The following is a 16,038-nucleotide window of genomic DNA, read 5'->3' on the forward strand; positions in this document are numbered from 1 at the left end:
CCCAGGCGCCGGATGGGCTTCGCTGATCGGCCGCTCTCCGCCAGGCGTCGATTGCGGACCGGCGTAGGGTGGTGGCGGGCGGCGCTGCGCCTCGGCCGACCGATCCGCGGCGCCAGGCAAGGTGCCGTCGATCTGCGTGTCCGGGTGACCCGCTGCGCGCAGGGAGCCGTGCTCGTCGGGCTGGTCAAAGGCGGTGGCTTGGTAGAGGTAGTCGGTCTGGAACGCCTGCTCGTTGCTCTGGTCGGTCGACGACGACCAGAGGGCGAGGTCGTTGGCATTGCCGCCAAGCAGCGGCGTGCCGTCCGGGCCCAGCCCGAGCGCAGTCTCTGCGAAGCCGTCGCCGAACACCTGCGGCGCATCGAACACGTTGACGCGAGTGTGCGTGGACTGGAGGGAGTGAGGCAGGGCAGAAGCGCGCGACGGATCGGGACGGCGGAGGCGTCAGCCACCGGTTCCAGAAGACGTTGTGGAGCACAGGCGGACGGAGGCGCCTCGGGCATGCCGGCCACTCACATATTCGTACTCGGGCGCCTCGTCGAGGAGCGACGCCGGCAACTCCGGGAAGCTGAGGGTCGAGTCGGCAAGATCGCTCCGGAGCCCGTTCGAAGACGCCGGATGGGGGTAGCCGAGCATCGTGGCCGACGACGAGGTGAGGTCGCCGTCGAAATCGGCGGCGGGATAGGTGGGGCCGTCGGGCGGGCACGAGTTGGTCTCCATGGGCGCCACGTGGTCCTGCGCCATGAAGCGGAACATGGCCTCGGTGGGCCTGCCCGCCAGCGATGCGGGCTCGCCGTAGTGCGCGCCGTAGACCGAGTCGCCGACGTCCTTTGGCTGTTGCTGTTGAAACGACGCAGACGTCGCCCGCGACGGGTCGTTGTAGGAATGGTCAAGGTCTTGAGACATTCCTGGGAAGTGGGCGGTGCGAGGCGTCTGTAGCAGCGTGGTCATCGCAGTCGGTTCGATCGTCGAGTCGAGGCCGGGCGGAGTCGACCGTGCTATCGCGTCCGTGTCGAGGCAGCGACGTGTGAATGGGATGGGATGGGAAAGGCCGTGTCAGTCAAGAGAGGACTCATCGGGAATGGGAGCGCGGGACCGCCGGCGTCGACCCACCAGAGCTGCTTGAGGAAGGTGGGCAAAGGCCGGTTGCCTCGAGATGGATGTCGTCGACGGGAACTCGGCGGACACTGCGGTCTTGGCGACAGAGGTGGTGCAGGGGGCGTCGGAGAGGCTGGCGGGGCGTTGAGCGGGCTGGGCAGCGGGAGGGTCCGAAAGGCGCAGGAAGATGCTCAAGACCAGGGAGGGATCGCTTTATAGAGGTGCTGTATGGCGGCGGCGGCGTCGGCGGCGTCGGCGGCGGCGATGGGCGGGCGCAGCAATGGCAAGTCGGCACGGTGACGGGATCGGTCGGACCGATCGACGGGCACGCACGCAGATGCGGGTGGGAGTGCACTCGTGCCTCTTGTGATCCGAGCCAAGGGGCGACCTCGTCGTGGGGGAGGGATCAGGGCGAGGGCCACTGGGTGGCTCTAAGGGCAAGATGGGTGCAGGAGGGCTGAAGGGGGACCGCGGGCGCCGTCTAGGGCGGTGATGACGGGCGAGTCCTAAAGTAGGCGAATCGGGCCTGAGCGCCGTCCAGCGAGCGGGCGGGTCGAGTGCCTTGCTTGGCGTCGACGCCGGCGGATAGCTCGCAGTGGGGACCTGTCGGTCTGACGTGCAGGCCGAGGCGAAACGCAACGAGCTTGATGACCGGTGTACGCAGCGGCGGCGGGCCAACCTCGGTGCTGGATCAAGAGCACGAGGGACGAGGTGGACGACAGGAGACGGTGGCGGTGGCCGGAGCGCAGAGGCAGAGGAAGCGATAGGCTGCCGGGGCTGCGGTAGAAAGAGGGTTGGTTGCAAGTTGTGCCTCGGCGAAACGAGACGGCCTGCACAGGGTGGGTGGGGTGTGCGACGACGTGGACGTGTCTATGACGTGGCACGGACCGATGCTGGCCGGCCTCGAGGATGCAAACGGCGGCGGGTAGTCTGAGCAGGCGTGCGTGCTGCTGACCTGCCTCCGGACGGTTAGAGGAGGGCGAGGGCGATTTCGAGTCGGTGGGCGTCGCCGGAGAGGGCCGAGATGAAGTCGAGCGCGGCAGAGGGAGCAGTGCGTGCGTGCGTGCGCGTCGTCGGCTGTCGTCCCGAGATGCGGGCAGCAGTGCTGGAGTGGCGTTCGATCGAGTTGCTCCGGGAGCGTCCACGGCCAAAGGCGGGCAGGACAAGCAAGCAAGCGAGACCAGTGTTGCGCTCGGCGCTTTGTTTGGGCGCGCGGGCGGGCAATCGAGCGTTCGAGCGGGCTGGCGGGCGGATCAGCCGGTCGAGGTGTGGATGTTGAAAGCTGAAAGCGGACGACGACGATAGCGAGCAAGGGCGAGAGGCTGGCTGCGACTATAGACTACTGTATGTGTGGCTGGCGCCGTCGAAGTCGGGCGATGACAGCTGCTGACCTGACGGGATCTCGTTACGAGGCGGCCTCGGGCGGGCGGTAATGAAGTGAGATGAGGTGAGAGTGGACGGTGGCCGGCGGAGGGCGGAGGGCGGAGGGCGAAGCCGATACGAGGCTAGGTCGACCGGGAATGGTTGACGAGGTGGGTGAAGTAGGCAAGGGACGGGGCGCGGCGTGATGATGGGAGGAGGAGACGAGGGTGAGGGAAGGGGGGAGGACGGAGCGGGCCGACGAAGCCAGCGCCGGCTATGTAGAAGAGGGCGAGGTGGGCGACGAGGAGCTGGGCGTCGAAGGCCGGCCGCGATTGTTCTGCAGCAAAAGCAGACAGGCCGGCAGAAGGCAGCCAGGGAGGCGCGGAGGGTTCCGTCTACGCTGCGCTGTGCCTTGACCGCTGCTGGCGAGGATGGCGGAAGGGTAGCGAGGTGGCGACGAGGCGCTCTGCCCTGCCCTGCCTGCTGCTAGCTGTAGCTGCCCGCTGTGTTGCGTGCTGGCCGACTACGGAGCGTGTAGGTACGCGAGACGAGGCCCGGCCACAGGGCAGGGCAGGTGAGCTACCGTAGCAGGATGGGCTAGGCTAGGCAAGGCTAGGGTCGCTGGCCGACGGACGGACCGAGACAGGCAGCAGCAGCAGCAGCAGACAGGTGGTTTGGTTGATCGCTGCTGCAGGCCGCTTGCTGACTTGGGGCTCTATTGTGACCGAGATTGGAGAATACGGGCTGTCATGCAGGGTCGATGAAGGCCAAGAAAGTGGCGGGTCAGGCCAGACCAGGGCGGGCGGGCGAGGCCGGGCGGGCGAGCGGGAAGTCGTCGGGACTGGGCCGAGAGGGACCAGGGCGAAGGCAGGAGCGAGGGCGAGGGCGAGGGCGAGATGGTGGTGTGTGTCAGGAAGCTGGGGGGGTCGCGACGACGAGACGAAAGAATCTGGGCCAGGCCTGCTGGCTAGCGAGCAGGGGCAGGCTAGGAGACAGCAGACAAGCGGACAGCCAGGCCAGCCCAGGCCAGGCTAGGGTGGCCTGGTGCGCTCCAATTTGCCGCTCCACCGGCTTGGACCGGCCAGCTCAGCCTCGCCCCTTCCTCCCGGGTGCGCCTCTGGCCTGCCCTCGACGGCGTGCTATGGTGCAGCCTCGTCGGACGCCTTCTTCCTGGGTTCAGGCAGGCTAGAGGTCGACGTCGCCGTCGTCGTCGTCGTCGTCGTCGTCGCTTCGCCGCCGTCGAACGTGCTGGCTGGCTGGCCGCCTTCTGCTGCTGTCTCCCTGCTGCTGCTGCTGCTGCCGCCGCCGCCGGCCTCCTGTACGCAGATGCACCTTCGCCGAGACCTCGCCAGCCAGCCTGGCAAGCGAAGGAGGGCAGCAGAGCAGCTCCGAGATGACCAGCAAACGACGCACGGGCTGTCGGTCGAGGCAGGCAAGGGGCCGAGGAGCAGATCAGATGGAGCGAGGGGATCTCCGGCCTGCGCCAGGATGGCCAGCAGCAGGCAGGCAGTCGGGTGGCATGCGTACGTGGGTGGGCCCTGCCTGCCTGCCTGCCTGCCTGCCTGCGTCCGCCTGTTTGGATTTTCCATCTGCGCTGCCAGGCAGGCAGGCCAGGCCATGCTGCTGGCCCCGCGCGCGCCCGCCCCTGTCTGCTGCTGCTGATGCCTGCCGGCTGCTCGCCGATCCGATCTCCGAGCGGAGCCATCTGCGTGCTTGGCTCCACCCGCTCTCTGCTCGACGACGACGGCGGCGATGCCTCGCCGAGGCTCTCCCTGCAGGCAGGCTGGCCTTGCAACGAGGAAAAGGTGGCGGGGCCGGGTCAAGCTCTCTAGGTCAGGCCATCGGCACCGCGCACCTTCGCCGTCGTCGTTTGCTTGCTTGCTTGCAGCTGGCTTGCTCGTCGTCTCGCCTTTCTGCCGTACCGCTCCAGCGAGGCAGGAGGCGGGAGGCGGGAGGCGACCGGCATGGATCTAGAAAGAGGCCGGGCCAAGCCGCCCAGGTTTCCTTCCAGCTGGCAGGCGGATGCCGCAAGCTGAGTGCGGGTCCAGGACGACCGACAGACAGAAGACGTGCGACGGAGCATCGACGAACGAGCACGACGACGGCACAAAGAGATAGAGAGAGAAGCAAGCTTGCGTCGGCCGGGGCCAGACGGGCGAGCCGGAGCCCGACCCACGGCGGTGGTGGCGAGAGGTCACGTCGCCTCGAGCGGGCAGAGCAAGCCAGCCAGCAGCGGCGGCTGCCCGACGGTGCGGGCCTGCGAGGCAGGCGTGGTGCCCTAGCCTGTCCAGCTGCCTGGCTGCCTGGCTGCCTGCCCGCCTGGCTCGAACTTGGGCGCAAGCAAATTGGGCGCGTTTGGCTGCAACCGCCGACATGCCAGCGCGCCGCCTGCTGGCAGCCTGCCTGCCTGCCCGGCCAGCTCGCCTAGCGCCCGGATGAGGCGTTTTGGCGTCGGACAAGTGCGCCCGCGCCGAAGCCCTGCTGCTGGCCCGCTGGCCTGCGGCCGACTACGCTCGTTTGTGGGCCGGCCTCTCGATTTTGCCGCCACGCCGCTGCCTGCCAGAGGCCAGGCCAGGCCAGGCCTCCTCCGCGCGTCGCGGCCAGAGCACGGCACTCTGAATGCCTGCGGATCTCAGGACAAAAGAGCGGCCACCCAGCAGCAGCTCGGATAGCAAGAACGAAGCCGGGTCGAGTCGATGCGAGATGCGAGGCCATGGCGAGGCAGGCAAGACGTACGACACGTACGTACATGCGATGGGCCGGATTGAGCGAGTGTGGTAGCGCGCCGTCGTCGCCGTCAGGTCGCGCGCAGCAGCAGCCGCAGCACCGGCGGCAGCAAGCAGAGTGGCGACATCCCGTCCTGTCCTGTCCTGGCCTGGCCTGGTCTGGCTCGACGAGGTGTCGTTACGCGACCAAGGTCGCTTGTAGTCGCTCCTCGCTGCTGCCTAGCTCGCTCGCGATACGCTCCACCAGGCTTGGAGCGCGCGCGTCGTCGTGAAAGGCGATATCGACTCGGTGGTCGATGCCACCTCACGTCGGCTCGCTTCAGCTCGCGGCTCCAGCGAGAAGATATCGTCTTGTCCCCCTGCATCCGGCGCACCACTTAACGTCGTCGTCGTCCATGCGGAGCCGCCATCTCTTGACTTGTTGGCTCCGCGGAAAGGCGGCGTCGTGCGTGGCTCGTCGGAAGTCGACGCGTCCGTCGCTGCTCGCCTGCGGCTACCGCGTACCGGGTCCTGTCGACCGGCTTTGTGGCACTGTATGTCGATAGCGTGAGATCCGGGGCGATCAAACCCCTACTGTGCCTACACGCTATCGCAATCAGATTGACGAGAGAGAGATTGGACGTCTCCTCGCGCCCGTGTACCTCGCAAAAAGCTCCGCGGGCGGGGAGGAGGGGCGGTCGGGCAAGAGGGATAGCGGGGGTGGCGGCAGGGGCGGCGGCTGAGCCGGAGGCGGAGGCGAGCTAGGGGACAGGAAGAGGTAGAGTAGTGGTGCAGCAACGTGCTTCGAGAGCCGGCACCGACGGCGAGGTAGGTAAGTACTGACACCTCGAGCCGGCGCCATGACAGGCGGGTCCAAGAGGTCGCTACCGGCGTTCTGGGCCACCCCCGAGCACTCCGCGGAGTCGTCGACGATCAATCAAGCGGATCTACACCCACGCTTTCCGCTGGTTAAGGCTCCAGATGGGCGGCTGAGGGAGCAGAGTGGTGCTTAGCGTGGACAGGTCGCTGCCGTACCGACACCGAGAGAGAGAGAGAGAGGAGGAGGAGGAGAGAGGAGGGAGGGAGGAAGAAGACTCCGCCCAATCAACCGATAGAGGAGCAATATTCGCCACCGGAATTGTTCGTATGGCGTCCTAGCGTGGGACGGCGTGGCGCGGAATGGCAGGGGAGGCTCGGCATGGCCTGACCTGGCCTGGCCTTGCCGGGGGGGTTTCGGCACGAGGCCGCGGCTGAGACACCCAAGACTCCTCTATATCTTGCTTGCTTGCTTGCTGCTGCTGCTGCTGCTGATGATGATGATGAGCCAGATGAGCCACTCCAAACCTAAACGCGCAAACATCCCGAGCGAGGCGGCTCGATTCAGCCCAGGGCCGGCCCCTGCTACGGTCAGTCAGGTGGCGGCTGCCGCCCATGACTCTGCCAGGTACCGGTACCGGTTCCCGCCACTCACACTCTGTACGTTACTGTATGTACGTGCCGGCACCGGCCAATATGGTCTGCACGTCCGCGATAGCGCTGAAGGCTTTTTACCCGCCTCAGACCCATCAGCCGCCGCCGCCGCCGCTATCGAGTGCCTCGGCGCTATAGATGTTGGATGTCCGCGGCCTTGGCCGGTGGTCTCTTGAGTCGTGCCGGCATCGTCCAAGACGTCTTGGTGAGGACACGCAGCCTTGACGGCGCTGCGCAGCAGAGGTGCGCCCGCTGACGAGACCGCCGTCAGTCATGGTTGGCAAAGTGTACGTCTGGTCTGATCCATCTCGGAGAAGCAGCTGGCGCGTAGCATGCCGTAGAGGGGGCACCTTGGCCACGCCTCGCACGCACCGTCCAAAGCAAGTGCCGAACCGCACCAAGAGGCAAGTGTCGGCTTGCCCGGCGAGGCTGAGCAAGAACGGTCCGCGACCATGCCAGATCGGACGCGCTGGCGGCGGCGGCGGCGGCGGCGGCGGCGGCGGAGAGGAAATAGAACAAGGTAGTCTGACGAGTGCAGGCCAAAGAGTAGAGCGTGCTGGAAGCCGCCACGGAGGTCGGTCCGGGAGCGTCGGAAGCGGCCACCTCTTTCCGTCGAGAGAAGCCGGACCGCCACTCGATTTCGCCGACAATCTACCGATACGACGGCAGAGACGAGCAGCCAACCAGGTGGGCCGGCACGACAGGCGGAGGCGGAGGCGCAGGTGACCAAGGGCGTCAGGGCAGGTGGTCGTCGGGGGCGAGGTAGAGTTTGCGATATAGTAGTGGATTCAATCGATCCACATGCCAAATGGCGGGCTGGGCTGGGCTGGGCCTGGCCAGGCCAGGGCGGCCGTGACGAGCCGGCGTGACGCAGGCGGGGATGAAAATCTCGTCTCGCCGGTCGCGCAAAGGGCGAGGGCGAGGGCGAGGGCGAGGTCGAGGTCGAGGTCGATGCTGATGACGAGCGGGGCGAGGGTGCGCCGACCATCACGAGTGCCGAGCCGGCAGCTGATCTTCGCCTGCCTGCCTGCCTGCCTGCCTGCCTTTCTCTCTCGCGCGCTCGAGGTTGCTAGAGCGTGCTAGGCCTGTCGGTGGCGGATCGCGAGCGAGCGTCAGGTGCAGGCAGGGTATCAGCGAGGTCAAGTGAGCAGCCCAACCCGGATTCAGTACAGTAAGTACTAGTCAGGCCGTGGCCCCGCTTGCCTGGTTCAGACCACCACCAGGGATGCGGTGGCGTGCAGGAGCAGGTACGGCCGTCGATCCATCGGGCGTTGCCTTCTGTTTGCGTCGAAGCCCACTACGGGCGAACGACAGGCGGGTTCCATGCGCAGGCGCTCCTCGAACGAACCCAGCCTCGTCGTAGTCCGCCTACCTGCCGACTAACCAAGGCGGGTTTTGTTTGGGCGTTGCAGATAGAGCCAGACTTGGCGCGGGGACCGGCAGGCCAGGGACGGGCGGCCACCCTACCGAGGTACCGGTCGGTACGGTACTGCATACAGAGTACAGTAGTACTCATCTGTCGGGGCGGCCAAGTTGAGGCTGGATCCGGTGGCGCAATGAAACACCACTCCGGTTCGATTGATCATCACGTCCCCCGTAGCGTGGGGAATGGTGGCAAGCGAGGGTCGTACTGCCAGGCAAGGCCGGCCGGGCGGCGTGCGGCGAATCGCGCGCGGTGCCGTGCACCTGTGGGGGTCGCCAAGGGGCTCCTTGGACGCCGTCCGACCCCATGGTGGCATCAGTGGGGCCGAATGGATGGGTGGCCCCTTGCGAGGAGTCCCCGAGTGTCGGAGGAGACGCCTTGGCGGTAGCGAGCGGCCACGACACGATCTGGTGGTTGGCCGCAGGTGGTCTGGACCTGGGCCTGCCTGTACCATCTCTGCGCGTCGAAGATCATCGTCCGCCGTCGGATGCACTTCCATGCTGCCGTATGCACATGTGCGCGGCCGAAGACCATCTCGTCGCCACCGCCTCCCCTAAGTCCGCGTCGCCGCTGGTCCAGAAGCGCCTGCGGCTGCCGACACCTCGGGCTCCGAAGCAAGAGGCTAGGTAGGTGGGATCTGGGCGGCCAAAGTAGATACCTCTGGTAGCGTGTGAAGTGGCGGCCACTTCGGTGACCTGCCAAGCTCGACGTGCAGTCAAGCGAACCCGTCACCCAACGCTGAGATTGAAACCCGCTCGGGAACCGACGAGGTGCAAGGATGGCGACAGGGAGGAGGTCCGCAACTTGCTCGAGGGTGGTGTCGGCGGGACCCGCCTTCTGTCATAGGTTCAGGTGGCCTCCGAGCCATCATCGGACAGCCCCCGCCAACATCCAAGATCGGCGGATCCGACTGGTGCGCTGATGGCTGCCGGTATCGGCGGTCGGCGGTCGGCGGGACCGGCAAGTCGAGCTGCTGTGCGATCCGCCCACCACCACGCGTGGATCCTGCCACCATCCCCATCGACCCCATCGACGCACGACGAGCAAGCCGTTGCACTGGTCCTCGACTCGACTGCCGGCCGGCATCTCTCCTTTCGGACAAGGCCGTCGGCGCAGCACGGCAACGGCAGGGAGGAGCACGCCGACCGTCTCGGGATGCCGTCAGTGTCCGGAACAGCCTAGCCTATGTGGTCCGTTGACCCGTCGAGGCCGCGGTACGAGCAACCCGCCGCATACCCACCGACAAGATCCGCGAAGCCGCAGCAAGGGATCCCCCTGCCGCACTGCCACCCGCTGTATGTATGTAGGGACGGAGGAACGTACGTACGTACGTACGTACGTACGTACTGGCGTCGGCTTACTCACTGTGCTCACTGTATGCGCGCGGCCGACAATCTGGCAGGATCGCGGATCGGTCAAGCTGCCGCTGCTGCTAATGCAGTCTCGGGATGGCCGGCCAGCCAACGTCCCAGCTCGCTCGCCGGGTCGTCGAGGACGTTCTCGTCCTCGTCGCGGCTCGCTGTCCATTGTCCCTTGTCGCCTGTCCTCGCTCTCAAGTCGCGACGCCAGGGAGGGGCGGATGGAGGCCGATCAGAAGCAAGCAGGCAGGCTTGTGTGTCACCGGCGTGCGGGCGGCATCGCAGCTGCATGGCGGGCCCATTGATCTGTCGCCCTTGCGCAGCGGCTCGCCCTTCGTCGTGCCGCCACACGAGCCAGGTTCCGCAGCTTGCCGGCCAGAGGTACCGCTACGCAAGGTCTTCGATGATGCTGGGTTTGGCCGGCTGCCTGCTTGCCGGCCGGGCCCGCGCCGGATGACTCTGCTCGCATCACGCTGGCGCCCGACGAGCCCGCGTTCCTCCGTGAGGTGTTTGTGCGTGCGTGCGTGCGTGCGTGCGTGCGTGTGTGCAAGCATGGTTCGAGAACGACGCAGCCTCGTCGTTCCGACAGAGCACCGTACGTCCGGTAACGCCACCCGCGCCGCCGCGCGAGGGGTGCCAGGCAGCATTCAGGAAGAGTCCGCCTCCGCAGCAGGCAGGGTCTTTTGCTCCGACATGACCGGCCAACGCGCGCTGACCGACGTACAGTACTGTACTGTAGGTGCATGCTCTCTGGCGTCGAGACTCGACAGAGAGCCGGAGCGATCCCGTGCGGTTTTCCCGTTGTACGTAAGTCGGTACCGCCTGCGTGTGTCATGCGTCGCAGCGGGCGTTGGGGGACCCGAGAAGGCGTCAATGGAGATAGGCGGGCGGGGTGGCCCTTCATCGCGAGAGCAAGGCCGGGTCGGGCTGCCAGGTCGGGCAGCGCCGTCCGGAGCTCCGCTGCCGTTCCCAGGACGTACTCGCCGCGCTTGGGCGATACGACGCTGCCGGCCCTTTGTCGTCGACGTCGTCGTAGTCGAGCGAGGCTGAAAGAGGCGAAGGGAGTGGCCGAAGCGAAGAGTGCTGGCTCCCGGCGTGCTGTACGTAACCCGAACCGTGCCGACGACCGCAGAGCGAGAGAGAGAGAGGGAGAGGGAGAGCAGGAAGATGGCGCTGGCGCACGGACTGGAAGAAAGGAAAGGCAGGCCAGGCCAGGCAGGAAGGGGCGGCGCGGCGTTCTTTTTTCGCTTCTTTCGACGTGACAGACGCCGCAACCACGAAGCTCCGCAAGGCTCTCTCTCTCTCTTTGCTGGCTGGCCCGCGTGATGTACTGCTTCCGCCTTCTTCGACGACCTGGCTCCACCCACGATCCCTTCGGCCTCCGGACGGACGGCGTTTGCACCTCGCACGGCGTGTAGGTGCTGTGGAGCTCACCTGCGCGCGAAGCCGACCTCGTCGAATCTATGTATGTGCGTGTGCGTGCACGAAGACGAACGCGCATGCCTCTGGGTCCCGCCCGCCTGCCCGCGTCTCGTCTTGGCTGCGTTGCCGGGATGGGTGGCGGAGCGAAGAGAAGAGAAGGGCATGCTGGCTGGAGATGCGACCGTGCCAACGTAGGTGTGTAGGTACGTACATACGGCGAACAGCGGCAGCGGCTTCCATGGGTCGGCCAATTCGTCGAGCGTCGAACGTCGAACTTCGACGTCGTCCAGCGAGAGGCTCGAATGGAGCGCCGTTCCGGTCATCCATCTCTTCTCGGCATGCATCGTCGGGCTGCCGTACAGTACATGCTCTGTGGGCGCACGATACTTCTGTACTTACTCCTGCTCCTGCAGCACGGTTTCGATGTCGGATTGTCCTTGATCCTGGGTACGCTCCGCTCCGCTTCGCTTGATCGTCGTCGTCGACGTCGACGTCGCTCCAAACACGGGCTGGGTGGCTGCGCCTGCCTGTACGTCGCATGATGGTTTCCCAAGCTGTGCTGTCTGTCTGCAGGGCAGTGCGTCGAACGTACTCTGCGCTAGACCTAGCCGGCCCCGTCTGTAGCGCCATCGACGACAGCGAGCCTGTGCGGTCCCGTCGGCCATGGTCCGCCCTGTTGCTCGCTCCTCTTTTGTGGCGGGCTAGCTGGATCCGGGCCTGGGCGTCGGTGGCACGCAGCGTTGTCAGGGGCAACGCCATCGGAGCCCAAAGGACACGTACTAGGCAGGACAGTGCAGCGCAGCGCGGCGGCCCAGAGCTGGGTTCGCTCCGCCATCCTGCGGCTCAGCCCAGAGATAGTCAGAGAGAGGCCCCAACATCGCGTTCCTCGCCAGGCATGGGCGGATCCTGCAGCCAAGGATCCCTCGTGGTGCAGGCCAGGCAGGTTCGAAGTTCCGGCCCGTCTTGCAGTCGGTGCGGCTGTTCCGTTGGACATCGTAGCAGCCTGCTACAGTACCTACAGGGCATGGACCGTTAGCCAGCAAGTTGCGCAGTGAGCCGGCGGGCCGAGCGTCGTCTAGGGTGCGCAGCGTCCCCTTCGGCGATGGCGATGGACAAAAGACGAGACAGACGGCCAAGCGACGGCACCATCCGACGGCTCACCTTGAGAACTCGGGGCTAGTTGGCTGTTTGTGCATCGCCACCAAAGGCAGAGAGAGAATAAGAATCGTTTGAGCAGACAGCAAGCGTTGGTCGCTTTAGCGGAGCCCTGCGATGGAAGCATGTCGTACCATGTAGGTGGACCGGTGAGGGGAGACCCGCCCGTCGACGCCGGAGATCTCGTGGCCGATCTCGGTGTCGGAGAGCCAACAGCAAAGCAAGCAAACGCCTCGATTGCGCCCTCGCTTGCTGGCGGGTTGCCACGCGCACCAGCTTGCTTGCTTGCCCTTCGATCTGTCGTCTGGCTATGGGGGTCAGACGAGGCCAGGCGAGGCGAGGCGATGCGATGCGATGCTGAGTCGACAATCGACCCCGCCCGACGTTTGTGCACCGCCACATACCCTCGATGGCCTCCCCTCGACTCCAGTCTGGCCCGGACGGTGCGCCGCGCCGCGCCGCGCCGAGCCGAACCGAACCATGAAAGCAGTTCGCGCGATGCTGCAGCGAGGACGTGGATCTTGCAGAGATGAAGCGCTCCCGCCTCGCCTCTCCTCGCCTCGCCCTGCCCTGATCCTCGGTCGTTGATGCCTGTCCATGCTGCAATGGCAGGCGGGCAGACAGGCGGGCAGGAAGACGGAGCGGGAGCGGGCCGAGAAGCCGGACGCCGGGCCGAGTCCGCCTGCCATAAAGTTTCGGCGAGCGCGCAGATGGAAGAGAGGTCTTGCTTGGCCTGGCCTGGCCTCGTCTGGCTTGCGGTCGTGTCACGCAGCTCATTTGGGCGGAGTCAGGGATGAGCGACAGCCCGTCGGGCCCCGTATCGTCGTCTTTCCTGCCGCAGGTATAGAGAGCTCGAGTGGGGGAAAGCAGAGGGAGAGGGGTGGTCCTGGAACCCATGAAGCTGTCGACCGCCGCCTCTCTCGCCGCGTCTTCGTACTGTACAGTAGCGCGCAGCGAAGTCGCCTGAACGTCAGTGCACTCACCTGCCTCTGCTCCATCGCGCATCGTCATCATCCAGTCCCGGGTGGCGCAGCGACGGTACGTAGATGAGCAGAGCACTGCAGCGGAAAAACTGCCGTACGTGTCGGCGCAGCCCACGGTACCCTGGCGCCGTAGCCTGTCTCCGCCCTCGGGTTGATCTCGTTTGCTCGATCTGCTGGAGCAAGCCGTGCCGTGCCGTAGCTTACCTAGCCGGATCGGTGCAGATGATATGGTCGACGCAAGCAAGCTAAGCCTGGAAGGGTGATGCGATCGGTCCGAGATGCGATGGTGGCATCGACTGGTCGAGCTGCGGTCTGTGGCGATGTGGGTCGGCGCATGCGAGCACTGAGGCGGGCGGGCAGCTGTATGTTGGGCTTCCGTCCCGGCTTTTTCTCTCTTCCCTGCCTCGCCGCCGCCGCCGCCGCCGCTGCTGAGGTTCACATGCATGCATGCGATGCACGTCCCATCAGCCACGCCGTCTCACTACTGCCATGCCGTCGCCCCGCCCAGCCGGCCATGTCCGCCTTTGGATCTGTCACCGCGCGTGCCGTCTTCGCCCCCCCAACAAACCCCATCGACAGCGGCAGATCCAGCTTAGCCTGCCGCCTGCTGTTTGGGGAGCGTACCGAAACCGCACCGTGCTCGGCGGGGCGGTGCGGTACGTACGGCCCCAGGTCTTGCCGAACCGAGCCGACGTGTGCTTAAAGTGCCTCGCCATTGAATCACCAGGTCAAGCCACCCGCCGCCCCCCGCCGTGCCACGTATCGGTCCAGACTCGGCGTCGTCGGTCGTGCGCGTGCTGCGTGGGCGCAGTCGCCATCTCCATCGACATCGCCATCAGGCTAGGCTAGGCTAGGCTCGGCATCGCGGCAGCAGCCTTCCCGTCGCAACTGAGCGGGAGTGAGCGTGTCGCGAGCCAGCGCCTGGACCGCACATCTGCGCCACCTGCGCGCCGTCATGGGTCCGACTCTGTGGCGGTACCGTAGCTGAGCTCAAAGACGGCCCGCCCCCCCATCGCACTCCGACCTGCCTGCCTGCCTGCCTGCTGCAACGACAGCGCCAACGGACATTTGCCGGAGCACGTCACAGCCTCGCTCGGTCGCACGGCGCAATCCCGGAGGAGGTGCCGGTACCGGTAGCGACCGTCGCATCGGATAGAAGAGACGGAAGGTGGCCTGGCCTGGCCTGCTGGTGGTATGTCGTATGCTGTATGTATGTGCCTTCAATCGGGGGCGGGCCAACGAGATGGGAGAGAGACGAAAGCGAGGGAGCCGCCGCCGCCGCCGTCGGCCGGCCTAGGCCAGCTCCTCGTTGAACATGCGCCCGATGAGCATCCTCCGGATCTCCTGCGTGCCCGCGCCGACCATGTAGAGGCGCGAGTCCCTCCAGAACCGCGCCACGGGGTAGTCTGTCGTGTGGGATCAATCAGGAGCAGCGGGGACAGATGGAAGCGATCGATGGGGCTCAGCGGGTGTCGCGCGCACACGACGACGGGCCGCGTCGAGAGCGAGGGAAGGGGGGGTCGCGCCGTACGCACCGTTCGTATAGCCGTTGCCGCCGCACGTCTGCATCGCCTCGGAAGTCACCGACACGCAGGCGTCGGACGAGTAGAGGATGGCGCCGGCGCAGTCCTAGAGGCGTCGTCGGGGGACGGCAGGTGACGGAGATGGGCGATTCGGGGGGAAGAGGCACACGTCAGTCGCCATGGCCCCGCCATGTATGATCGCTCGCAGAGGAAGGCCACGCGAAGCATCGACCGACACTCACACGTCGGCTGACCTTGCCGGCGTCGCACGCCCGGCCAACGGCGTAGACGTAGGCGCGCGAGGCACCGAGTCTCGTGTACATGTCTGTGGCAGGCAGCAGCGGGGCGCGAGGCGGGTCCATAGGGCGTGGCAAGTCAGCTCCTGTCTTCGTGCACATCCTCGTACTGACACCGCAGCGCGCCTCTTTGACCCCCTCGGCCACTCACCGGCAATCTTGCCCTGCATCAGCTGGAACTCTCCGATGCGCTGCCCAAACTGCTTGCGGTCGTGGGCGTACTCGGTGGCGTAGTCGAAGGCGGCCTGCATCAGGCCGAGCGGGCCGCCGCTGAGGACGAGGCGCTCGAGGTCGAGGCCGCTCATGAGGACGGCGGCGCCCTTGTTGAGCTTGCCCAGGATGTTTTCCTCGGGCACCTCGACATTGTCAAAGTGGATCTCGCACGTGTCGCTGCCGCGCATGCCGACCTTGTCGAGCTTGGGCAGCTGCGAGAAGCCCTTCATGCCCTTTTCCAGGATAAAGGCGGTGATGCCCTTGCTGCCTTCGCCCGTCTTGGCGTAGACGATGAAGGTCGAGGCGATGGGCGCGTTGGTGATCCACATCTTGCCGCCGTTGAGGACGTAGTGGTCGCCCTTCTTGACCGCCTTGGTCGTCATGCTGACGACGTCGGAGCCGGCGCCGGGCTCGGACATGGCGAGCGAGCCCACCTTGCGACCGGCGATGAGGTCCGGCAGGTACTTTTCCTTTTGCGCCTTGGTCCCGTGGCGGCGCAGCTGGTTGACGCACAGGTTCGAGTGCGCGCCGTACGACAGGCCGACGGAGCCCGACGCGCGCGAGAGCTCTGCGGGGGTGCGAGGTGGGCGGTGGGCGGTGGGCGGTGGGCGGTGGGCGGTGGGTGAAGAGTGGTCCACAGGTCAGCATCGCATCGACATTGGTCGCGGCGGCTGGCTCTCGTGCTGCGATTATCGGCCTGCCTGCGCGGGCAGCGCGCACTCACCCTCCATGACGATGGTGTGGTCGAGGTAACCCTTTCCGAGGCCGCCGTCCTCCTCGGGCACCGTGATGCCGAGGAGGCCCATGTCGCCGAGCTTCTGCCAGATGCCCTCGGGGCTCTTGTTGTCGCGGTCGATCTGGGCGGCGCGCTCCGGCGACAGCTCGGCGGCGACAAAGTTGGACACGGCCTCCTTGAGCTCGAGCTGGTCGTCGGTGAGGCCGGCGACGTCGTGGTTGTAGAAGCTCATCTGGCGCGACGCGCCCGCCATCGCTGCGACGGCCGAGCGGCGCGGTGCGGCGGCGGCGGCGGCAG

The 16,038-nt window shown here is 66.4% G+C and overlaps 3 protein-coding genes across 3 annotated transcripts in view; 1 reads left to right on the top strand and 2 right to left on the bottom strand.

Moving 5' to 3' along the window:
* PFL1_04486 (uncharacterized protein) overlaps window positions 1-948 on the bottom strand; it is a gene marked incomplete at both ends in the record, with an annotated part of 2,284 nt that extends 1,336 nt beyond the window's left edge. Inside the window, 2 exons of the mRNA XM_007882010.1 lie at window positions 101-387; window positions 514-948. Coding sequence (XP_007880201.1) covers window positions 101-387; window positions 514-948 — 722 coding nt within the window. The remainder of the gene's footprint in view (window positions 1-100; window positions 388-513) is intronic.
* Window positions 949-9,503: 8,555 nt separating this feature from the next.
* On the top strand, window positions 9,504-10,463 carry PFL1_04487 (uncharacterized protein; the record flags this gene model as incomplete). The annotated part of the gene is made up of 1 exon (XM_007882011.1): window positions 9,504-10,463. The coding sequence occupies one exon, from the start codon at window positions 9,504-9,506 to the stop codon at window positions 10,461-10,463; it is 960 nt and encodes a 319-aa protein (XP_007880202.1).
* Window positions 10,464-14,266: 3,803 nt separating this feature from the next.
* Window positions 14,267-15,994, bottom strand: PFL1_04488 (uncharacterized protein; the record flags this gene model as incomplete). Its single annotated transcript, XM_007882012.1, has 5 exons — window positions 14,267-14,379; window positions 14,509-14,602; window positions 14,739-14,821; window positions 14,944-15,573; window positions 15,730-15,994. The coding sequence occupies 5 exons, from the start codon at window positions 15,992-15,994 to the stop codon at window positions 14,267-14,269; spliced, it is 1,185 nt and encodes a 394-aa protein (XP_007880203.1).
* Between the last annotated feature and the right edge of the window lie 44 nt (window positions 15,995-16,038).

This window comes from Pseudozyma flocculosa (genome assembly GCF_000417875.1).
Source record: "Pseudozyma flocculosa PF-1 unplaced genomic scaffold scaffold00014, whole genome shotgun sequence".
NCBI classification, from domain to species: Eukaryota; Fungi; Basidiomycota; class Ustilaginomycetes; order Ustilaginales; family Ustilaginaceae; genus Pseudozyma; species Pseudozyma flocculosa.